At 37.1% G+C, this 25,591-nt stretch overlaps 1 protein-coding gene across 1 annotated transcript in view; it reads right to left on the bottom strand.

Annotated features, from left to right (window-relative positions):
• Positions 1-25,591, bottom strand: part of LOC136877616 (myosin-VIIa) — a 267,052-nt gene that overhangs the window by 24,209 nt on the left and 217,252 nt on the right. The window contains exons 32-34 of the mRNA XM_068228687.1: positions 21,760-21,897; positions 16,578-16,760; positions 1,498-1,699 (exon numbers count right to left, since the gene is read on the bottom strand). Coding sequence (XP_068084788.1) covers positions 1,498-1,699; positions 16,578-16,760; positions 21,760-21,897 — 523 coding nt within the window. The remainder of the gene's footprint in view (positions 1-1,497; positions 1,700-16,577; positions 16,761-21,759; positions 21,898-25,591) is intronic.

Raw genomic sequence — 25,591 nt, 5'->3', positions numbered from 1 at the left:
TTCACATCTGCCATTCAACCCACCATATACCGAATGTATGCTAACAGCTTCATGGTGCAAACCATGGAGCCACTCAGTAAAAATGGAAATTCTCATCCGCCTTAAAAGGCTAAAGGAGCAACCATAAGGAATGAATGTTGTTAACACATGAGAAACACATCAGCTGTGGCATGTACACTTGCACTTTCAAGCGCTAGGTGCTTTTATTTAAAGATAAAAATTTCATTGTTCCGTATTGAAAGTATTAACGTTAAAAATTAAATAATTGAAAAAGAGGTTCAACCTATTCAATACATAAAAGAAAGGAATGTAGTGATTACATTCTTATTTAATAGTGATTAGAAATGGGACCGGTTTTGACCCTAGTCCAGGTCATCGTCAGCCGTTCAAAACATAAAAAACAAGAAAAACAATGCATATGAAAAAGAATAAGTGAACTCTGGATCGGTATAAGATGAAATATAAATTGATGATGGGGGTAGAAATTGTGAGCCACTTAAAATAAAACAGTACGTAATATTATGAAAGGTAGTACGGGACACGCAATGATAAGTAAAGTCACTCAATGTTTATGAATAGTGGAGAACGGTCAAATGGGTCAGTTTTTACACTCTGTCAGGTACAAAGTCACAACACTATCGAACAACATATGAAGATCCATAAATATTTTGAAGTCGCAGACGAATAGATTTACAGAAGCAAACTGCCAGCTCTCGGTGATCAGCGCGGCACATCCAAGGTTGGCAAATACTGGAGAATATCCTGAAGGTCCAGTATTTGCCTCGGTTGCAGGAAGTTAAGTACGTATATATAGAAATAGTTTTCCAAGAACTCAGCAGGAGCACAATTACTCATTCAATTATACTGAATTGCGTTGTATATTTCCGTATTGAAAGTATTAACGTTAAAAATTAAATAATTGAAAAAGAGGTTCAACCTATTCAATACATACATTTGCTTCTGTAAATCTATTCGTATGCGACTTCAAAATATTTATGGATCTTCATATGTTGTTCGATAGTGTTGTGACTTTGTACCTGACAGAGTGTAAAAACTGACCCATTTGACCGTTCTCCACTATTCATAAACATTGAGTGACTTTACTTATCATTGCGTGTCCCGTACTACCTTTCATAATATTACGTACTGTTTTATTTTAAGTGACTCACAATTTCTATCCCCATCATCAATTTATATTTCATCTTATACCGATCCAGAGTTCACTTATTCTTTTTCATATGCATTGTTTTTCTTGTTTTTTATGTTTTGAACGGCTGACGATGACCTGGACTAGGGTCGAAACCGGTCCCATTTCTAATCACTATTAAATAAGAATGTAATCACTACATTCCTTTCTTTTATGTATTGAATAGGTTGAACCTCTTTTTCAATTATTTAATTTTTAAGGTGTTTTTATGTCAGAAATTTTCTTATATATCAGGACCAGAACAGCCATGACCAGAGAATGTTGCTAGGCATAAGAACTGAAGATCTTACCTCCCCTTGATGGTCTAGCTTTCTTCATCCACTCGGTCAGTTCCCGAACATAATCAAAGAAGAAATCACTATCTGGTACTGAAAACACCTTGTCCCATATTTTCACAAACAAGCTGAATCCTTCACTAGACCGCAGGCAAAGTCTCTCAGCAATGCTATCGCAAAAGTCGCTGGCACGGGTACTGGAATCAACTTGGAATGCCTGAAGAGATGTGAATAAAAATACTTAGATGGACTGACAGTTGAACAAATTACAGATAATAATTATTATAGAGAGTTAAATTACATCTGTTTAATAATCATCACATAACACACCTTTGTAACATTCAGCAAGGCTCTTTTTATACCCAATGTCGACCAATAACAAAAGCGAAGAAAAAGGAATCTTTATCTGAATTGTATAACTTCCTGTTTTGAAATATTTGTTGTAAGCAGACATAGAGAAGAAAATTATAACTATATATTAAGAAAGGTATTTCCTTTACTGTTTCCTTAATAAAACCAGAAGCCTATAATAAAGAGGAAGATACAAGTACGATACATTCAGAGCACAAAAGAATCAAGTCCAAAACTTTACTTTTCTATTCAAGTTAGCGTGTAACATCACTTACATTTACCCTTTTGTAATATGAGAATACATTATACAAAATTACTTCTATTATTGAAACATTTTAAAACGGTGTAAACATCTTCCTGTAATTAATAATTCAGCAAAACCTTTATATCTATTTCTCTCACAACATTCTTATTGTGACTTGATTCCTTTGTGCTATGAACGCCCCATATATAAAATAACATGTTCTGATTGACTGACTGACTGATTCATCATCGCTGAGCCAAAACTACTGGACATAAAGAAATGAAATTTTGGGGAACATTTATATTTAAAGTGTAGGTGGAAATTGTTTATATTATATGAGTATATCGATATCTTACAAACTTAAAATTACAGACGTAAAAATTGGTATTTGGAATCTACTTTAAAAATAAAGAAACACGTATTTCTTTGTTTTCAGAAAATCCTATGAAAGGGGTAGGGGGGTGAAGAAAAGGTGAAAAATGGGTTGAATACCTTTTATGAGGATACCTATATATAAAAAACTGAAGATGTTACAGACATGAAAATTGGTACTTGGAATCTTCTTTAAAAATAAAGAGATGCATTTTTTTTGTTTTCTGAAAATCCAGTTAATTGGGAGTGAACAGGGGTACACAGGGGATGAATTTAAAACAGGACTATATGTACAGTATAGCTCATAAACATAACATGTTACACATGTGAAAATTGATATTTGAAATCTCCTAAATGAAAGTTCAGAAATATAGATATTTTGTTTTCAGAAAATCCAATTAATGGGAACTGAAAAGGGGGATGAATTTTTAAAATGAGTATATCTACAGTATACTTCAAAAACTTACCATGTTACAGACATGAAAATTGGTATTTTTAAACGTTTAAAAATAAAGAAACATGTATAATTTTGTTTTCGGAAAAACACGTGTGGAGGGGGGTTAAAAATAAAGAAACATGTATATTTTTGTTTTTGGAAAAAAACACTGGGGGGAGGTGGGGTAAAAAGGACTGAAAATAAGGTTGAAGTATTTTTATTAGGGTACTGATATCTCAAAAACTGAAGATGTTACAGATGTGAAAATTGGCATTTGGAGTCTCCCTTAAAAATAAAGAAATACATATTTTTTTGTTTTTGGAAAATCCACTTAAGGGGGTTGAAAGAACTGAAAGATAAGTTTATTTATTTGTATGAGGATAGTCATATCTTAAAAAACTAAAGATGTTACAGACGTGAAAATAGGTATTTTCAATCTTTTAGGAATAAAGAAAATTGTATTTATGGGGAAAATTCAAAGTTGGGGGTGTGAGGAGTGAAAAAGGAGTTGAATTCTTTTTGTGAGGATACATAAATCTCAAAAACTAAAGATGTAACAGACAAGAAAATTGGTTTTTGGAATCTCCTTTAAAAATAAAGAAACACGCACTTTTTGGGTGGGGGGGAATACATGTGATTTGGGGGAGGTGGTTAAAAAAAAGGAGTTGAATCCTTTTTATGAGGATACTTATATCTCAAGAACTGAAGATGTTATAGACATGAATATTTTTATTTGGAATATTTTTTTCAAAGCAAGAGAAATGCGTATTCTTTCGTTTTTGGAAAATCCACCTGGGGGAGAGGGGTTGAATGAATTGAAAAATTAGTTGAATTCTTTGTATGAGGATACCTATATCTCAAAAACTAAAGATATTACCAACATGAAAATTGGTAATTGGAATCTCCTTTCAAAACGAAGAAACATGTCTTTTCTTTTCGAAAAATCCACTTAAGAGGGGTGGGGGTGAAAAGAAGTGAAGAAAAAGTTGAATTATTTTTATGACAGTACTTATATTTTTAAAACTGAAGATGTTACAGACGTGAAAATTGGTATTTAGAATCTCCTTTAAAAATATAGAATATACATACATACATACATACATACATACATACATACATACATACATACATACATACATACATACATTATCATTATAGACTGTTATGCCTTTCAGCGTTCAGTCTGCAAGCCTCTGTGAAATTACTAAACGTCGCCACAATCCTCGATTTGCAACTAGTGTTGTGGCCTCATTTAGTTCTGTACCTCTTATCTTTAAATCGTTAGAAACCGAGTCTAACCATCGTCGTCTTGGTCTACCTCTACTTCTCTTACCCTCTATAGCAGACTCCATTATTCTCCTAGGTAACCTATCCTCCTCCATTCGCCTCACATGACCCCACCACCAAAGTCGGTTTATGCGAACAGCTTCATCCATCGAGTTCATTCTTAAATTAGCCTTTATCTCCTCATTCCGAGTTCCCTCCTGCCATTGTTCCCACCTGTTTGTACCAGCAATCATTCTTGCTACTTTCATGTCTGTTACTTCTAACTTATGAATAAGATATCCTGAGTCCACCCAGCTTTCACTCCCATAAAGCAAAGTTGGTCTGAAAACAGACCGATGTAAAGATAGTTTCGTCTGGGAGCTGACTTCCTTCTTACAGAATACTGCTGATCGCAACTGCGAGCTCACTGCATTAGCTTTACTACACCTTGATTCAATCTCACTTACTATATTACCATCCTGGGAAAACACACAACCTAAATACTTGAAATTATCGACCTGTTCTAGCTTTGTATCACCAATCTGACATTCAATTCTGTTGAATTTCTTACCTACTGACATCAATTTAGTCTTCAAGAGGCTAATTTTCATACCATACTCATTGCACCTATTTTCAAGTTCCACGATATTAGACTGTAGGCTTTTGGCACAATCTGGCATTAAGACCAAGTCATCAGCATAGGCCAGACTGCTTACTACATTTTCACCTAACTGAATCCCTCCCTGCCATTTTATACCCTTCAGCAGATGATCCATGTAAACTACGAACAGCAAAGGTGAAAGATTACAACCTTGTCTAACCCCTGTAAGTACCCTGAACCAAGAACTCATTCTACCATCAATTCTCACTGAAGCCCAATTGTCAACATAAATGCCTTTGATTGCTTTTAATAATCTGCCTTTAATTCCATAGTCCCCCAGTATGGCGAACATCTTTTCCCTCGGTACCCTGTCATATGCTTTCTCTAGATCTACGAAACATAAACACAACTGCCTATTCCTCTCGTAGCACTTTTCAATTACCTGGCACATACTGAAAATCTGATCCTGACAGCCTCTCTGTGGTCTGAAACCACACTGGTTTTCATCCAGCTTCCTCTCAACGACTGATCGCACCCTCCCTTCCAAGATGCCAGTGAATACTTTGCCTGGTATACTAATCAGTGAGATACCTCGATAGTTGTTGCAATCCTTCCTGTTCCCTTGCTTATAGATAGGTGCAATTACTGCTTTTGCCCAATCTGAAGGTACCTTACCAACACTCCATGCTAATTTTACTACTCTATGAAGCCATTTCATCCCTGCCTTCCCACTATACTTCACCATTTCAGGTCTAATTTCATCTATTCCTGCTGCCTTATGACAATGGAGTTTATTTACCATCCTTTCCACTTCCTCAAGCATAATTTCACCAACATCATTTTCCTCCTCCCCATGAGCTTGGCTGTTCACACCACCACCAGGATGATTTCCTTTTACATTGAGAAGATGTTCAAAATATTCCCTCCACCTCTCCAGTGATTCCCTGGGATCTATTATGAGTTCACCTGAATTACTCAAAACACTGTTCATTTCCTTTTTCCCTCCCTTCCTAAGATTCTTTATTACTGTCCAGAAAGGTTTCCCTGCTGCTTGACCTAGCCTTTCCAGGTTGTTACCAAAATCTTCCCATGATTTCTTTTTGGATTCAACAACTATTTGTTTCGCTCTGTTTCTTTCATCTACATACAACTCCCTGTCTGCCTCGGCCCTTGTTTGGAGCCATTTCTGATAAGCCTTCTTTTTACGTTTACAAGCTGCTCTCACTTCATCATTCCACCAGGATGTTCACCTTTTCCCATCTTTACACACAGTTGTTCCTAGGCATTTCCTTGCTGTTTCTACTACAGCATCCCTGTATGCCACCCATTCACTTTCTATATCCTGATCCTGCTTACTGTCTACTGTTCAAAACTTCTCACTGGTCATATCCATGTACTTCCGTCTAATTTCCTCGTCCTGGAGATTTTCTACCCTTATTCGTTTGCAGACATTTCACTTTCTCTACCTTAGGCCTAGAGATACTTAGTTCACTACAGATCAGATAGTGGTCTGTATCATCGAAAAATCCCCGGAAAACTCGTACATTCCTAACAGATATCCTGAATTCGAAGTCTCTTAAGATATAGTCTATTAGGGATCTGGTACCCCTAGCCTCCCATGTGTAGCGGTGAACAGCCTTATGCTTGAAGAATGTATTCGTAACAGCTAAACCCATACTAGCACAGAAGTCCAGCAAACGCTTCCCATTCCCATTAGCTTCCATATCTTCCCCACATTTACCAATCACCCTTTCGTATCCTTCAGTTCTATTCCCAACTCTCGCATTGAAATCGCCCATTAGCACTATTCTATCCTTGCTGTTGACCCTGACCACGATGTCACTCAATGCTTCATAAAACTTGTCAACTTCATCCTCATCTGCACCCTCACATGGTGAATCCACGGACACAATTCTCGTCCTAATTCCTCCAACTCACAAATCTACCCACATCATTCGCTCATTTATGTGCCTAACAGAAACTATGTTCCGTGCAATGGTATTCCTGATAAAGAGCCCTACTCTGCCCTTCCCTTTCTAACACCCGTCAAGTACACTTTATAATCTCCTATCTCTTCCTCATTATCTCCCCTTACCTGAATATCACTTACTCCGAGCACATCCAGATGCATCCTCTTTGCTGACTCAGCCAGTTCTACTTTCTTTCTTCCATAAGCCCCATTAATATTGATAGCTCCCCATCGAATTCCACTTCGTTCGCCAAGTTGTTTCCAAGGAGTCCCTCGCCTGTCAAATGGGAGTGGGACTCCATTACTCCCATAGGTCCGAGGCTTGCTTAAAATGTTCTGAGCTCGGTCGATTCATGAAGCAGGATGCTACCCTACTTGCACATAGTCCAAGTGAGGATCTCTTCTCTAACGGGTTATGGACCACCGGTGGATTGTATAGTCCTAGCCGCCTGAGCACAAGGAGGGCCAGGACTCAGAATATGTCCGAGATGCCCACTCCCATTCCATAGCAACCGGTATCCCGACTCTCAGGACCACTTACTAGGCCACTCAGCCGTTGCCCATGGTTCCCGAACTAGGACGTGACTACAGTAACCCACAACCATGAACCACAAAAATATAGCAACACATACTTTTTTGTTTTTGGAAACTCCACTTAAGTTGCTGAAAAGAATTTAACAAGCGAGTGAATTTTTGAAATGATTACCAGAATATCTACAGTATATGTCAAAAACTTACAAGATGTTACAGACAAGAAACTTGGTATTTGAAAAGTCCTTAAAAATACAGAACATGTATTTTTGTTTTCGGAATAGACACTTAACGGGGTGAAAAAAGAGCTGAATTATTTTTTATGAGGTGATTCATATCTCAAAATCTAAATGTTACAGACATGAAAATTGGTATTTGGACTTTCCTTTGAAAATAAAGAAACACAATTTTTTGTTTTTTTTGTTTTTTTGCTTTTGGAAAAATGGATAAAATGGTTGAATTATTTTTATGGGGATAATTATATCTAAAAAACTGAAGATGTTACAGACATGGAAATAGGTATTTGGAATCTCCTTTAAAAAAGAAACTTTTTTTTTTTCAACTTGAGAGAAGACTGTTTCTCACATGTATCAATCAATCAATACTGATCTGCATTTAGGGCAGTCGCCCAGGTGGCAGATTCCCTATCTGTTGTTTTCCTAGCCTATTCTTAAATGATTTCAAAGAAATTGGAAATTTATTGAACATCTCCCTAACTCCCCTTCTTATAAAGGAATATTTGCCCCAATTTGTCCTCTTGAATTCCAACTTTATCTTCATATTGTGATCTTTCCTACCTTTAAAGACGCCACTCAAACTTATTCGTCTACTAATGTCATTCCACGCCATCTCTCCGCTGACAGCTCGGAACATTTCACTAAAAATTTACTCATTGGGAACAAATATTTCAGATTCCCTATGGGAATCAACATCTGTATCACATTTCACTTAGTCGAGCAGCTCGTCTTCTTTCTCTCAGTTCTTTCCAGCCCAAACTTTGCAACATTTTTGTAACGCTACTCTTTTGTCGGAAATCACCCAGAACAAATCGAACTGCTTTTCTTTGGAATTTTTCCAAATCTTGAATCAAGTAATCCTGGTGAGAGTCCCATACACTGGAACCATACTCTAGTTGGGGTCTTACCAGAGACTTATATGCCCTCTCCTTTACATCCTTACTACAACCCCTAAACACCCTCATAACCATGTGCAGAGATCTGTACCCTTTTATTTACAATCTCATTTATGTGATTACCCCATGAAGATCTTTCCTTATATTAACGCCTATATACTTACAATGATCCCCAAAAGGAACTTTCACCCCATCAATGCAGTAATTAAAACTGAGAGGACTTTTCCTATTTGTGAAACTCACAACCTGACTTTTAACCCCGTTTATCAACATACCATTGCCTGCTGTCCATCTCACAACATTATCAAGGTCATGTTGGAGTTGCTTACAATCTTGTAACTTATTTACAGTATTACTCTATACAGAATAACATCATCTGCAAAAAGCCTTTCCTCTGATTCCACTCCTTTACTCATATCATTTATATATATAAGAAAACATAAAGGTATAATAATACATAGGCTGAGTGGACCTTGAATCAGCCCTCTGATCCAGGTCAAAATCCCTCCGGGTAAGAGGCAAGCACATTACCCCTACACCACGGGGCTGGCACTAGCATGTATACATGTATAAAATTAAATTGTTTAAACCATCCACTCTCTTCAAAATTTTGTACAGATTGAATTTTTCATTAAATTTATTGGCTTCCTTCTCTGTAATATTAAGTTTCTAAATGCCTAAATCCTAAATAAATTTATCTAGGTTTTGTAAGCCATAGTCCAACCAGGCTTGAAGACCCCAGTTTTTTATTGGATATTATACACAGCATTTTCAAGGATCTGCTCTCTATGAAATTCTGTTGTTGGGATAATGGCCATGAAAGCCTGTAAAGTGCTGTTTTGTAAGTTTTAATTACCACACTTAAAATATCACATTGTCCTCCAAATTTCTTTAAAAGAGGATCACATTTGAAGATATAATCACGTGTGATCCCCACTTCTTGTAAGTCCTTTTCCACCTTGGTGAACCAGGGCCCTTTGTTCCTCTAATCCCGAAAGTTGGCAAAGATCCAATTAGACAGTCAGTCTGAACTTATGTGTGTCAGTTGATCTTAAGAAGTAATCCTGTATGTTATCTTTTCCATGTGTGAATATAACTCATAGTTGTGCCCTTTTCTGTACTCACCAAAGACTTTCCTCAGAATATTCCTTTTCTTGGCTTCTAGATTCTCTATCAAACCTTTCTTATTCATTGCAAGGCATTCTGCTGGATACAGGGCCTCAGGCCAAATGACTCTAAGGTAATGTCTGAGCTTGGCCTTGAAGGACACTGACTGTTTATTATAGAAGTCTATGATTAGTTGGAAGGCTTCTTTTTTCAGACATGTTAGGTCCTATCCACTCGTCTATGTATTTGAACTTCTCTGTCTTCTTTATTCCTCAGTGCTCCAGTGTTTATTATACAAGGGAAATAAGAAAATTGAAAAGAAAATGTATAATAGTAAACAGGAATATCAAAGAGGGTAGGGAGAGTAGAGAAACTAGAAAACAGCTAATGAGGGAACTGAATAGAGTGAAAAAGGAAGCAAAAGAGAATTATATGAATGGCATACTGCAAGAGGGTAATGACCACAAAGGGAAATGGAAAAAGCTGTATTCATATATCAGGAATTAAAAAGGAAAAGGAATCCAAATTCCTACAATGGTGGGAGAAGGGGGTGAACACTATTTAACAGATACTGAGAAAGCAAACCTATTTAGTAGAGAATTCAGAGATTCAGTAGACGATTGTCAGGAGCTGGAAACCAAAACAGAAGATAGAGAGGGAGAGACACAGAGGGAAACAAGAAGATTCTCATTCAAAAATGAAGATATTTTCAGAAAAATCCAACTGCTTCAGCAAGGAAAAGCAGCAGGAAGTGATCACATTACTGGGGAGGTGTTAAAGACAACGGGGTGGTACATAGTGCCTTATTTAAAATTTCTCTTTGACTATGTCATAAATAATAGTGTAATACCAAAGGAATGGAAGGAATCTATAATAATACCAATTTATAAAGGAAAGGGTGATAAAAGGAAACCAGAGAACTACAGACCAATCAGCCTGACCAGGATAGTTTGTAAAATACTGGAGAGTTTAATATCAAAGTACATCAGAGGGATATGTGATGATAAAAATTGGTTCATGAGGAGCCAGTATGGATTTAGAAAGAAATTTTCTTGTGAGGCACAACTGGTGGGATTTCAGCAGGACATATCAGATCAATTGGATTCAGGAGGTCAGTTAGATTGCATAGCCATAGATCTTTCCAAAGCCTTTGATAGAGTGGAACATGGAATATTATTAAAGAAATTGGAGGGAATAGGATTGGACGTAAGGGTTACACGTTCAATAAAAACATTTCTAAATTCAAGGGTTCAGAAAGTCAAAGTAGGAAATAATGTATCACAGGAAGAGAAAGTTTGGAAGGGAATTGCACAGGGTAGTATAATCGGTCCATTACTTTTCTTAAGATACGTAAATGATTCAGGGAATAATATAACATCAAAAATCAGATTGTATGCAGATGACATAATTGTTTGTAGGGAAATAAATAACATTGAGGATTGTTCAGAATTACAAAGGGACCTTGAGAGTATCCAACAATGGGTTGAAGAAAATAATATGAAGGTTAATGGAGGCAAATCAACTGTTACAACTTTTACAAACAGGAGCTTTAAAACTGAATTTGAATATACTTTGGATGAGGTAGTTATCCCAAAAGATGGCAAGTGCACATACTTCGGTGTGAGATTTGAAAGTAATTTGCACTGGAAGGGTTATGTTGATTATATTATTGGGAAAGCATACAGATTGTTACATGTCATAATGAGGCTACTTAAAGGATGCAATAAAGAATTAAAAGAAAAAAGTTACTTAAGTATGGTTCGTCCATTATTGGAATATGCAAATAGTGTTTGGGATCCTCACCAAGAATACCTAATAAAAGAAATAGATAGTGTGCAGAGGAAAGCAGCAAGATTTTTAACAGGGGATTTCAGGAGAAAGAGTAATGTATCAGAAATATTAAATGAACTTGGGTGGGAAACTTTAAGTAAGAGAAGGGAGAAAACTAGACTTATAGGATTATATAGAGCCTATACAAGAGAAGAAGCATGGGGAGATATCCGTGAGAGGCTTCAGTTGGAAAATAATTATATCGGCAGTGTCCCGTAACGTAGATCAAACCCAGAACACTACGATAAGGGCAGTAAAAGGGTTCAACTAGCTGGTACACAAATAAGCTAGTTCAAAAAGTACAAACAGGAAGCGTAACCAGAGTCACCAAATCAACCCAAATAACTATACAAGAACAGGAAACTTACCATAAAAGGCAAAGAAATGTTACCTAGAACCCGTATAAAGAAGTTCATACCTGGTATCAATTAATTAAAGAAAGAACAACACATTCTAAGGGAATTTAAAGCAATGGATTTATTGATTAAATTAAAATTTTTAAAATGTTAGGGAAAAGGAAATTAACAATGCAGGAAAATTAATAAGGAAAAGATAAACTTATATTAAGATATCAAGTGAAACATGAACTAAAATCTATGGTGATCGACCACCAGAAAATAATAGGGTTTTTTTAAAATAAATAAGTGAGGCCTCAACATACCAGAGAAAATGATAGTTTTGAAACTAGTATCAGTTCACAATATACCAAATTTTTAAAACCCGTTTGAACCACAGAGTTCTCACCAAGGGATTAAATAAAAGAAGTGGAGATTAAATAACCACAACACATTATACCCGGAAGAAAAGGGAAAAATAACCAGAATTAACAGTTAAAATTGCCCCAATGCGACCACAAGGTCACCAAAGATAAGAAAAATCAAACAGAATTAAATATCAACACCTCAAGACGGAAATAATTGGCAAATTAACCCACAGCATCCACGATCCAAGAAAAACTACATTCAAAGTTAACAATCATCAAATACAACACGTTGGCATAGCAACCAACAAACGCATTGAATAAAGCAAGGAAACAAGTAACCATGGAAACCGAAGTCCGCACAAACAAGGGAAAGAAAAGTAATTCCAAGGAACCAAGAACACAAGCAAAAAATTAAACAAGACAGAGAAAGATTAAATAAATTACTGTCCCGTTGGTTAGAACTCAAATGGTTAAAACTGACTCACTAGGGGTGTCTTGATAAGGTAGTAAAATTTAGATTTTACAAGGTGTATCAAAGATTTTCCACATAAGCATAAGGTATTCAAACTTCACCCCGATACATCTTAAATTATTCTCCTTTTATCAACCACACGAAAAGTTACATTATAACATCATGATAATAATAATATTTGATTTTTATTTTAAAGAGCCGAGAACTTCCTTTCTTAGAAATGTAGAGTCCACAATTACTGCATAACCGATACTTAAATAGATCGAAGCTGAAGAGAATTAGATTCTAACCAATGCCGAAAATCTTCACTGAATTGAGAAGACGCGGAGACGCCATTTTTAAAAACTTACTTACTGGATGAAGAAGCCAATTCCCCCTGTGGGTGGGGGCGGTAGAATAACACCCATGGTATCCCCTGCCTGTCGTAAGAGGCGACTAAAAGGGGCCTCAGGGGCTCTGAAATTTTGGAGCGTGGGTTGGCGACCACGGGGCCCTTAGCTGAGTCCTGGCATTGCTTCCACTTACTTGTGCCAGGCTCCTCACTTTTATCTATCCTATCCGACCTCCCTTGGTCAACTCTTGTTCTATTCCGACCCCGACGCTATTAGGTTTGCGAGGGCTAGGGAGTCTTTCATTTTCACGCCCTTCGTGGCCCTTGTCTTCCTTTGGCCGATATCTTCATTTTTCGAAGTATCGGATCCCTTCCATTTTTCCCTCTGATTAGTGTTATATAGAGGATGTTTGCCTAGTTGTACTTCCTCTTAAAACAATAATCACCACCACCACCACTGAAGAAGCCAAGCAAACAATCATATTAAGTATACAAATTAGAGCAGTTCATGCGTTGATAGAAATATCCAAAACATAATGTGGGTGAAGGGAGAAGCCCTCTTACACTTTTCTTCAAGTCACGTCCATATCGGCTTGGGAAACTCGCTCACACCAGAGAGACGATGAGCGCGGATGCATCTCGCTTCACTTCCCTCGCAGTAATAATGCTCTGACCCATCACAAGAATCGGCAATCAAACTTGTTTCTCAGGGCGAGCTCTCATTGGTCAAGGGGCGGAGCATCGTAGTACAAAGTTTCTGAGTAGATATCAGCATGTACAAGGTGCCTTCATTAGTTAAGTTCCTCGCTCACTAGAGCGCCAACACAGAGTAGTAGTGGAAAAGTGAAACTTGAAGTACCAAGAAACAGAGTTTGAAAATGATACCTCAAAGGCAGAGTTTATTTGACACATTTTCTACGTCATTCAGGCCACGTCGAAAACTTGGAGAGGAGGAGAAAGAACATAATGACATGTCCATGTCAGCAGGACAGACCACAAATATAAAATTAGAAGGAATTTTAGCAGAAGCGATTGGGGTAAATTTTCATTCATTGGGAAGGTTGTGAAGGAGTGGAACAGTTTACCAGGGGTAGTGTTTGATCCTTTTCCAAAATCTGTACAGATATTCAAGAAGAGAATAAACAGCAACAGAGAAAATAAATGAAATGTTAGAGGGCATTCGACCAGTGCAGGTTATTGTAAATAAAAAATGTGTGTGAATAAATTAATTCCATCCCCTGATCTAAGGAGTTCGGACAGTCAAAGTAGGGGACTGCCTGTAGGGGTGAAGTACAGTGGGAACTTCGAGGGCCCTGGGACTGCTACGGTAGCTGTGAAGGCCCTTCAGGAACTCTGAAAAGTGGTGGCAAAAGGGGCTCTGGTTAAGACGCAGCAGGTCGTTATGCTACTTAGGTTCCAGAATGGGTAAAAAATAAAGAAGTAAATAAATGCAATGTAAATTTTAATCTTATACCAGTTGTATAGTATCATTTGAAGTAATTCCACATACCGTATATCAGTTGACTATACTTGTAAGTACTACAGGAGATATTATAAGTAGAATTTTGTATACAATATAAATTTATTAAGGATGAGCTGTGTGTTTAAAAATTGTATAATATTGTATTATAGGAAAATTTTCTTCTCTTGTTAATTTAAAATTTAGTGCTTGACAATAATGTATTTTAGTGTACCATTTGCCACCGAGGTAGACACCTCATTTGCAAATAAAGAGATTTTGATTTGATTTGACTAGCTTTCGGATACTAGCTTTTTTCTCTTTTTTTAATGCTATTTGTTCGGGGTGCCAACCTTGAAAGATCTTTTGCCCCTGTAGATGCCAGCTTAGTGTTCATTATGAACATTATTATCACAGTACTGGTAATGAAACTATCAAGGAGGAAGCTCAAAGCTGTTTATTAGTTTATAAGTTTCTTTATCAGCCATTACTGAGGAATTGTAACAATAATTAATAGGGAAATTCATTGGTAATGCAGAGAAGGTACTTCAATTTGGAAGAAAGGAGGTAGGATTAGTCTTTAGAAAACTTTATTTTTCTTTTGTAGTCTGCAGAAAATGGTTACACAATTAACTACATAGGTAGGCTGATAAATAAAATAAAAATCAAGCCCAAAACACAATTAATAAAGGAGCCCAACAAAAAGAAAAACTTTGGTACCTTCACCTACAATGATGAAAATATATACCAAGTAACAAATATATTTAAGAGACTCAATTTTAATATAGCTGTTTTTTTCTTTTTTGGCTATTTGTTTTATGTCACACCAAGACAGGTAGGTCTTATGGTGACGATGGGATAGGGAAGGCCCAGGAGTGGGAAGGAAGTGGCCATGGCCTTAATTAAGGTACAGCCCCAGCATGCCTGGTGTGAAAATGGGAAACCACAGAAAACCATCTTCAGGGCTGCCGACAGTGGGATTCGAACCCACTATCTCCTGGATGCAAGCTCACAGCTGCGCGACTCCAACCACACAGCCAACTCACCTGATATAGCTTTATGTACCAATAATAGTAACTAACAACTAATTTTTAATCATCATAGTGTTGCTAGCAGCAACAGAATTTTGAACTCACGGATTTACAGACTTAAATGCGCAGAATGTGACATATCCTATGTTGGACAGACAGGAAGGAACTACTTAATAAGGTATCAGGAATATGTAAGTGCAGACAGATATAACAGATACTCGGCCATAAGTCAAAACATGATTGAATATAATCACAGCTTTACCACAAAAGAAAGAGACTATTATTTTGTGAATTTTGAATAAAGGTAAATTGTTGAATATTTTGGAAAATATTTACATTGAGATCTATCAAAAACAGAAACTAGCCAGAATATAAAATAATGAGATAACTGTTAGGATCAACATTTTACTAGAAGAAGTTACTAATTTGGATTCACATAGGAAGGTCACCAAAAAGAATCCGGCAAAACATCCCGTGACTCCCCCCCTATTTCCACTCCCAATAATATACCAGGCACTCCCCATTCCATCTCCCCTCCTGTGCTTCATCCTTCACTCACAGATAAACCTAACAACACGGACAGTCAGTCAGCTGACGACATCAGGGAAGGAGGAATATAACGAGGCCGGCTGGGAGGTAAGCATTTGATTGTTTTTCACGCAGCACTGCCACTTATTCATGAGGCGTTTTTACTCCATTCTAATATATTTTATTTCCTTTCATTACAGACTCCCACTAACATCCCTATATTTTTTAACCCGTAACTAAGTTTCTGACTTTTCCCGGTTGTTAGAGTTTATAATTCAAGACCGAGTACATATTATAAATTAATGGAATGTACATTGTATAATATCAACAAAATGTTTATATTTAGAAGAAAGAAGAACCTCTTCCCTTTAAAGACCAATGCCATAATAAACTAATTTATCAACACAAGCAATGATGTGGTTAGTGTTTTAGTTCTCTACGTAAGAGCATTTTAACTTCATCATCACCTTTAGTGTTCTCATTACTTTATATATGCCGATATTTGTACTTAATATGCTTTTTAAGCTGAAGATGTTCTGAAATGGAATGAAACACGTTCCTGTGATGTTTAGCTACAATTTAAGCTGACACATGTTTGTAAACACATAAAAAACTAGCTATAAACAATTATTGGATGGTGGAAAAAATCCTTTCACCTTAGTCTGTACTTGTATTTTTAGTTTTAGAGATGATCTCATGCAATTCTGTCTCATGGTTATTATACTCACTTACCTCATCTGTGTCATCGGGGAAGTACACTTTATGGAAGATCTGAGTGGTTTTATGTTGAATTGCTTCCACTTCAACTTGATGAGGCTGATATCTGCGGTTTCCATTCCTCAGTGTACGCTGTAGTCGATTTACTGAGTCTTGAGCTATTGGATTAAGTCGGGAACGGAGGAAGAGTGTAAGTTCCTGAAATCAAAAGAAAAAAAAACCAAGCAACTATTAGTTACTCTACGTAATGTTTCCTATCTACAGAACTTCTTGTTTGAAGCCAAGACAGACTGTTGATGATTCATGGCACATTTGTCATATATTCTCATTTCTATGCATTTAGAACAAAATGGATGAAGAACCAGCGCCGTATGTAGAAAATGTAGTCTTTACAACGAATGTCACAATAAACTCTGTGCCCTGTAAGTAATAGCTGACAATATGACATACAATCGCTTTTGCGAGATACGGAAGTATTTGCACTTCATTGACAATCAGAACATTCCAGCAGACATCAATGATTGGCTTATACGTTTAAGTCCTATGATTGACCATTTCAAGCACATCTTTAGATGTTCTTCCCAGCCAGAAGAGTTTTCATTGGTTGATGAAAATTGGTCCCTTTCAAAGGCCCATCAAAGCTGAAACAATGTATGAAAAGTAAACCCTAAAAATGGGGCTTCAAAATTTGGGTCTTAACCAGTTCCTCAGGATACATCCATAGCTTTGAGATCTATCAAGGAAAAGTGCAAAATGGTGAAGGTTATTCTGAACTTGGAGCAGTTGGTGATGATGTTCTTAGGCTGCGTGAAGACGTTGATTAATCTTCTCTAGAAACGTCTTGAAGGTGGCATTTATGCTGCCAGGACTATCAGAGCTAATAGGCTTAGTGGTGCCGATCTCAAGCTGCTGTCTGTGAAAACCATGAAGAAGGAACCGAGAGGGTTGTACTCTGTTACGTCGCAGTCAAACATCACAATAACCTGCTGGCATGATAATTCATTTTTACATGTAGCATCTACATTTGCTGGAGCAGAACCAGTAGGTGTTGCTAAGAGATGGTGGCGAAAACTGTGCGAAATCATTGAAATTCCACGGCCATATTCCATCCGCATTTACAATTTCCACATGTGTGGCGTACATCTAATGGACTCCCTCGTAGGTCTTTATCGGCACACTATAAGGCACAAAAGGGAGTACTTCAGAGTATTCCATTATCTACTGAATGCGACCATTGTAAACTGTTGGATCCTCTGGAGAATGAACCCAGATTGTGAGAAGCTGGATCTGTTAGAATTCAAGTCCTCAGTACCTACTTCTCTCATTTACATGGAAAGCAATCATCAACCCAAGAAAGGAAGACCCGCTTCACAGACGCCACCAGCAACCAAAAAATGGTTGAAAGTGAAGGCTGCCGATAAGCTGAGAAAGGATAGAAGTGCCACCTTCATGGTTGTTCAAGGAAAACCAGGTATGTCTGCCTTCACTGCCAATATGCCCGTTGTCCACAGTGTTCTGAGGAATTCCATAGCAGGAAATGACAGCCACTCCTTAATGCAAAATTTAGTTTGGTAAAACGTGCGTGTAAAACTGACATCCAGCGCACAGTATCTTCCAAGAAAATTATTCCTCAGTTCACTTGTGTTGTGGTGTGTGTGTGGACTCCCTTCATGCACATAGGCCTCATATAAGGTCCATGAAATTTTCAAAGTAAATGAACTATTATTTCTTTTTCTTTAACATGATTATATTTTGTAACCTTCCAATGAATAAAAAAGCTAGACAATATTTTTCTTCACTTCAAACTGAAAATACATGCACGAGAGGGTTGAAAGTATATTTAGCCCGTTTTATGTCTTATAGAAGTCTGATAGTGAGGTTCGTATGTTTTTGCACCACATTACATGGTATCGGTCACAATTTGACCCACATAGCTTGCACTTTCACTTGTCTTCTGGGTTATGATATTTCTCTGTTTTGCATATTCGGTGGTGAAACCCATGGACTAATACTCTCGTTATGATGTGTCGTAGGTCATATCGGGCTTCAGTTCAGTCCCTGTAGATCATGGCATCTGTGGATCAGTGGTAGAGTGTCGGCCTCCAGATCCCAAGATAGCGGGTTCAAACCCGGCAGAGGTAGTCGGATTTTTGAAGGGCGGAAAAAAGTCCATTCGACACTCCATGTCGTACGATGTCGGCATGTTAAAGATCTCTGGTGGCACATTTGGTGTTTACCCGACAAAATTCATTAAATCTCAGCCATAGACGCTCAAGAGAGTTTCGGTTTGCTTGGTCTGCTATCTAGTCGGCCTAGAGTAAAACGGAACGTCGAAATTGACGAGCAGACAGCCAGATGGCGTCAAATTGAAATGTCTGCACACGGTAGCTGAGGCCATACGATTATTATTATTATTATTATTATTATTATTATTATTATTATTATTATTATTATTATTATTATTATTATTATTATTATGGCATCCATGGTGAAGAACTCCGGCCATATCTCTTGTTTTTTGTTGGAGAGTTCTCTTATTAGATCTTTGTAGGCTTCAGTGGCAGGCAGGAGCAGATCTGGACGAAGTTCTTCTATGAAGAACTGTTCCTTTGTTAGCACATAGGTGAGGCATGAGGGTGTGTACTTTGGCAGATTTAGAGCTCTTTTCAGGAAGTGAGTTTTGACTTTTTCTACATCTTCTAGAATTTTTTGGTTTAATATAGAAGGCATAAGCAAGTCTAAGAGCGAATATCTGTCTAGACTTTTATTACAGAATACCACTGATATAGTCTGTGTCCAAGAAATATATACTTCTGATTGATTGATTGATTGATTGATTGATTGACTGACTGATTTATTTATTTATTTAATTTATTTAATTAATTAATTTATTTATTTATTCATTCATTCTTGATCAACAACAGCATAATGCCAAATTACAAAGGTCCAAGATAAGTATAATAGTTATTAATCTATTAATCTAACATATTTACAAAGGATACAAATATACACAATAAAAACTGTAAAATACTGTAAAATCCTATATATTACATATTTACATAGTACACATAATACACAATACACAAGTTCATACAAAAGGTAGCATCCCTGGCTATAATTCATCAATCATATGGGACTGTGGTATATTTTTGTAACTTTATCACAGATGCCTGTCTTATTTCAACCAGTCATGATAAATATATATTTTTACTATCATTGTACTATCATAGGGACCCTCACCAGGATTACTTGATTCAAGAACTGAAAAAAATCCAAAGAAAATTAGCTCGATTTGTTCTGGGTGATTTCCAACAAAGGAGTTGCGTTACAAAAATATTGCAAAGTCTCTGCTGGGAAGACTTGGGAGAAAGGAGATGAGCTGCTCAACTAAGTGGTATGTTCTGAGCTGTCAGTGGAGAAATGGCATGGAATGACATTAGAAGACGAATAAGTTTGAGTGGCGTCTTTAAAAGTAGGAAAGATCACAATATGAAGAATAAGTTGGAATTCAAGAGGACAAATTGGGGCAAATATTTGTTTATAGGAAGGGGAGTTAGGGATTGGAATAACTTACCAACGGAGATGTTCAATAAATTTCCAATTTCTTTGAAATCATTTAAGAAAAGGCTAGGAAAACAACAGATAGGGAATCTGCCATCTGGGCGACTACCCTAAATGCAGATCAGTAGTGATTGATTGATTGATTGATTGATTGATTGATTGATTGATTGATTGATTGATTGATTGATTGATTGTAGTGGTTAATAGTGTGAGGATTGTAAATGTGTACAAACCTCCAGCAAACCTATGGCCTGCAATGATTCTGAAAAGTATTGCTTATCTCATGATACATGCACATGAGTTTAGTAGTCATCAATGCCAAAGGAGCTAACAAATTAGTGATCATTGTGGAGGAAAGCTTAGTGAATGACTTGATCTAAACAGCATGCGCCTTATCTTCAATCCCAAAGAAAGGTACACATTCAAGCCTGGAAGATGGGACTCGGAAACCAAACCGGATTTGTGTTTTGTCTCTTCGGATCATCTGGGATACAATCTCCTTGTATTCTGGAAAGTTCAGCATTCCCCAGTTTTTTTCAAAGTTGGTACTTAGATATGCATTGTTGGATCATCTCCATTCCATTGCTGGAACTTTGACAAATCTACTCGTGAAAGTTCCTCTATTGAGCTTGATAGTAATATTCCATGTATTGTCAGTTATCATTGCATTTTTGCAAAAATAGTATTAGCAACTGAAAAAAATCACAATCCTTGAGAAGTGAGGTCATGAGGGAATTTAGATGTTGCAATATGGATGTAAAAAGAGGGTGTATAAATTGCTGGTAAGACTGAAATTAGAGTACAGTTCCAGTGTATGGGAGCCTTACCAGGATTACTTGATTCGAGAACTGTAAAAGATCCAAAGGAAAGTACGATTTGTTCTGGGTGGTTTCCAACAAAAGAATAGTGTTATGAAATTGTTGTAAACTTTGCGCTGTGAAGACTTGGGAGTAAGGAGACAAGCTACTCAACTAAGCAGTGTGTGATGGCATGGAAAGACATTAGTAGATGAATACATTTCAGTGGAGCTTTTACAGCTAGGAAAGATTATAATGACAAATTGGGTCAAATATTAATTTATAGGAATTTTCTAAAATGGTGTGTAGCCTCTGGATAGGCCTGGTGCAAGTCTTTTGAGTTGATGCCTGATAGGTGATCTGTGTGCCTGTGAAGGTGATGAATTCTAATCCTGAAAATGGCACACACACACACAGTCCCCGAGCCATAGAAATCAAACAATGAAGGTTAAAGTCCCTGACCCAGCTGGGAATCAAACCCAGAACCCCTTGGACCAAAGGGTAGCATGCTAACCATTTAGCCATGGAGCCGGGCAACGTAAACTTGTATCCTCATCCCAAGCTGGTGAGCTGTATGTGTCATTTTAACCATATACCAGCCCTCCTGCCATTCTTAAATGTCTGGTAGTACTGGGAATCAAACCCCAAGGATGGCAGTTAATAGAGCGAACTGTTACACTTCAGAAGTGGACATTTCTAGGAATAGGAATTAGAGATGGAGAATAATTTACCGAGGGAGATGTTCAATAAATTTCCAAGTTCTTTGAAATCACTTAAGAAGAGACTAGGGAATCTGTCACGTGAGCAACAGCCCTAGTGACTGATAAACATTTACTCACCTTGAGGAGCACCTGACTGCACGAGAAGGTACCGGTGGCTAGCCACATTAACTCCCAGCCCCGCTCTTCACTAAGTCGATTTTTGTTATCTGTCAGTTGTTTCATCAACTGGCAGTATATCTCATCTCGTAGCAAGTCCTGTTGGAAGATATTATATTAGTAGTCTTTTGAGATCCTAATTAGTTTTCTACTGAAAGGAACACATAGTACCATTATAAATTAATTAGAAAACTAATTAAAATTGACAATTAATCGGTTAATACTTAAGTTGTACCAACAATCCACCATACTGTAGTTCAGTGTTCATCTGTGAACGTTTACAAAGAACAAGCAATAATAGTGATGATGATGATGATAATAATAATAATAATAACAATAACAATAACAATAACAATAATAATAATAATAATAATAATAATAATAATAATAATAATAATAATAATAATAATAACAATAATAATAATAATATGTGGCCTCTGAAGAGGCCTGGTGCAGGTCTTTCAAGCTGACACCATGAGGAATTCTATTGATGAAGAAGGCACACACACCCAGTCTCTTAGCCATCGGAATCAACCAATGAAGGTTAAAATCCCTGACCCAGCCAGGAATCAAATCCGGAACCCCCTGGACCAAAGGCCAGCACGCTAACCATTTAGCCATGGAGCTGGACAGAACAAGTAACGTTACAACTTCATGTAGATTTCAATTCCCAAAGGAGTAAATTCATAATTCCAATATAATTGGTCCATTATTAGGAATTACAAATTACAAATTTTCCAGCTAACTCATTGTTGGTTGTCAGTATTTCACATCAATTTTTGTAAGAGAGACCAAGTCTCTCATAGTGCAGTGGAACTGCCCGGGATTCTAAGTAGTCCGTGCAGTGGCCTCCATTACATGCACTAGCCATGCGTCTTGGTAGGTGTGCTAGTTACCAACTGATTAGCCCAAATTGGACACACTGGGGTGAAATGCTGGTAACCAAGAATGAGTTAGCAGGAAAATTTATAATTTCCAATAACACACCAATTATATTGGAATTATTTATTACATCACTGAAGAAATTAGGATGAAACATGAATTAAAATCTTTAATGGACTATCCACTAATGTGATAAGAAGTTAACTAATGCTGAAAGGAGATGGTGATGGTCAGCGGCGTAGCATTAGGGCCGGCAGTGTAAACTCTTTGCAAAGAAATAAAAATAATATATGTCTAGCCTAACATCACTCTGCATAGATATGGTCAGAAGATCAGATCACGAAGAAATAATTTGAGTTTACAATTTGTATATTGAGGAATTAACATTTCGTTGCATCTAGCAGAAATTATTGCAACTATGTTGAACATAACACAGCATAGCCATCTCTCACAACACTACGACACGCTCCTTACAAGAGATCTGCATCAAATTATTCAAAAATTATTACAGCAATGAGACAGTTCCCCTAAAACGTTGGATGAAATAATGAAAAGGGGCAAAGAGAGGACCAACAATGAATCTCCTGCCTTTCCAGATAAAGTAGTAACCCAGAAGAAGAAGTACAGCAGAAACTGATTGACCGGAATGATGTGTTTAAACAATTAAATCTCAAAATAAAATCACTCAAAAACAGTGGTGCTGTGAACAAACCATCACCTTGGATGGAGAAAAGCTTGATGAAGTGGATCATTTCAGTTTGGTCATAAAAAATGATTGATGCTGTGCAGACATAACTAGGTAAGTTGAAAAGAAAGTACATTTATACTACCAAGTGCAAAAATTTCTATGGGATTCCCAAACCCCATGAAGAACCAAGCGATAATTTACAACAATATATATCTGTCATCAAGTATAAACTTGAACCTGCACTCTAACCAACACAAATATTAGAAAGCTCCTGAAAATGGAAATTAAATTTCTAAGAACAATGGTCGAAAGAAAATGATCCAATCAAATAATAAGTCAGCAGATCTAAGTTAAACATACAGTAAATGAAACTTCATCTAAGGTAAAATTAGGTGGATTAGCCGATGAAAAAAAAAAAAAAAAGAGCGAGAGAGAGGATAAGAAGTAAGGATCTGTGCCTTTGATGATCTGACCATATTAGTGAGCAGACGTGTTCATCCTTTGGTCCCCTCATGGGAAACCCGGCCTCTGAGTAAGCACTGTTTCTACCTAAACTTTGGTTTTTAACTTCATTCTAATGCGACAATTTATCCTTTTCTCATGCAGAAGTTTACTCTCGAGTTTTACGTTCACCACTAAATTTATTGAAATGACTTAGCTTTTCAGCTAAAATCATATACTATTTGTTCAGAGGCAATACCCCTTTTCTTAACTTTGTACAATGTTGTAATATTCCCTCAGGTTTGCCTCCTGGTATTTCTGTGTCACCTTGCAGTAAGTACGGAAAATCTGTGCACATTACCTGAAGAGTTTTGGTTAGCAATGCAAGTTTACTGTACTTCTATGTTTTTTTTTTTTTTTTTTTTGCTATTTGTTTTACGTCGCACCGACACAGATAGGTCTTTGGCGACGATGAGATAGGAAAGGCCTAGGAAGTGGAAGGAAGCGGCCGTGGCCTTAATTAAGGTACAGCCCCGGCATTTGCCTGGTGTGAAAATGAGAAACCACGGATGTTTGGTTTTATTTCTATATTTGTCGACATGTGTCATCGGATTAGTGTTTCTATAGATTAAAAGTCAGTGCTAAATTCCTTTTATTGTACTGTGTATGTGTGTTGAAAACTTAATAACTCTTTAATTTTTTTTTGTAAAGGTCTTTCCATTTCAAGCTTTTGATTGGTTTCTTTAAAAAAAAAAATTGTAATCCAAGGGCAATTGCCCTCTCTGCTTTCTTTCATAGCAAAAGGCTATGTTCCAGTACCTCTCAGGGTTCCATGCCACTATCCACATCCATTCTATAGTTGTCATGTTTCCTAACCTGTTTGTTTACTTTTTGTGCTGCTATGTGTTGGATCATAAAAACAATAATGATATGGTAATAATTTTTTTTTTTTGTTAGGGGCTTTACGTCGCACCGACACAGATAGGTCTTATGGCGACGATGGGATAGGAAAGGCCTAGGAGTTGGAAGGAAGTGGCCGTGGCCTTAATTAAGGTACAGCCCCAGCATTTGCCTGGTGTGAAAATGGGAAACCACGGAAAACCATCTTCAGGGCTGCCGATAGTGGGATTCGAACCTACTATCTCCCGGATGCAAGCTCACAATGGTAATAATTGGGGGAGATCTAAACTTGCCTGAAGTTGAATGGAATGGAGCTGCAAGTGAAGCCCATGAACAGAAACTGGCAAATAAGTTAATTTGGGAGGGAGGATTTACACAAGTAGTACAAGAACCAACTCGTCTCAATAAATTGCTAGATGTATTCTTGGTTAAACCATGGGAAATTGTTGATAAAACTGAGGTAACTGAAGGAATAGGTGACCATAAGGCTGTAATAATGGATGTAGGACTCGTACTAAAAAAGCTTAGTAAGAGGGTCACAAAAGACAAGAAATTATACAGAAAAACTAAAGTTGATGAATTTGGGACTTACCTTAAATCACAATTCAGTTGTTGGATAAGTGAAGGGAATAATGTGGATACACTTTGGGCTAAATTTAAAGGAATCATTTGGGAAGGAGAGAAGAGATTTGTACCTGTTAAGAAGGGTAAAATGACCTCAGACCCTGTTTATTACACAAGGGAAATAAGAATATTAAAAAGAAAATGTAGAATAGTAAACAGGAAAATCAAAGAAGGTAGGGAGAATAGAGAAACTAGAAAACAGCTAATGAGGGAACTGAATAGAGTGAAAAAAGGAAGCAAAAGAGAATTATATGAATG

Source organism: Anabrus simplex, chromosome 7, assembly GCF_040414725.1.
Source record: "Anabrus simplex isolate iqAnaSimp1 chromosome 7, ASM4041472v1, whole genome shotgun sequence".
NCBI lineage: Eukaryota > Metazoa > Arthropoda > Insecta > Orthoptera > Tettigoniidae > Anabrus > Anabrus simplex.
Note: the sequence above shows the minus strand (reverse complement) of the source record. Positions and strands in the feature narration are given on the sequence as shown.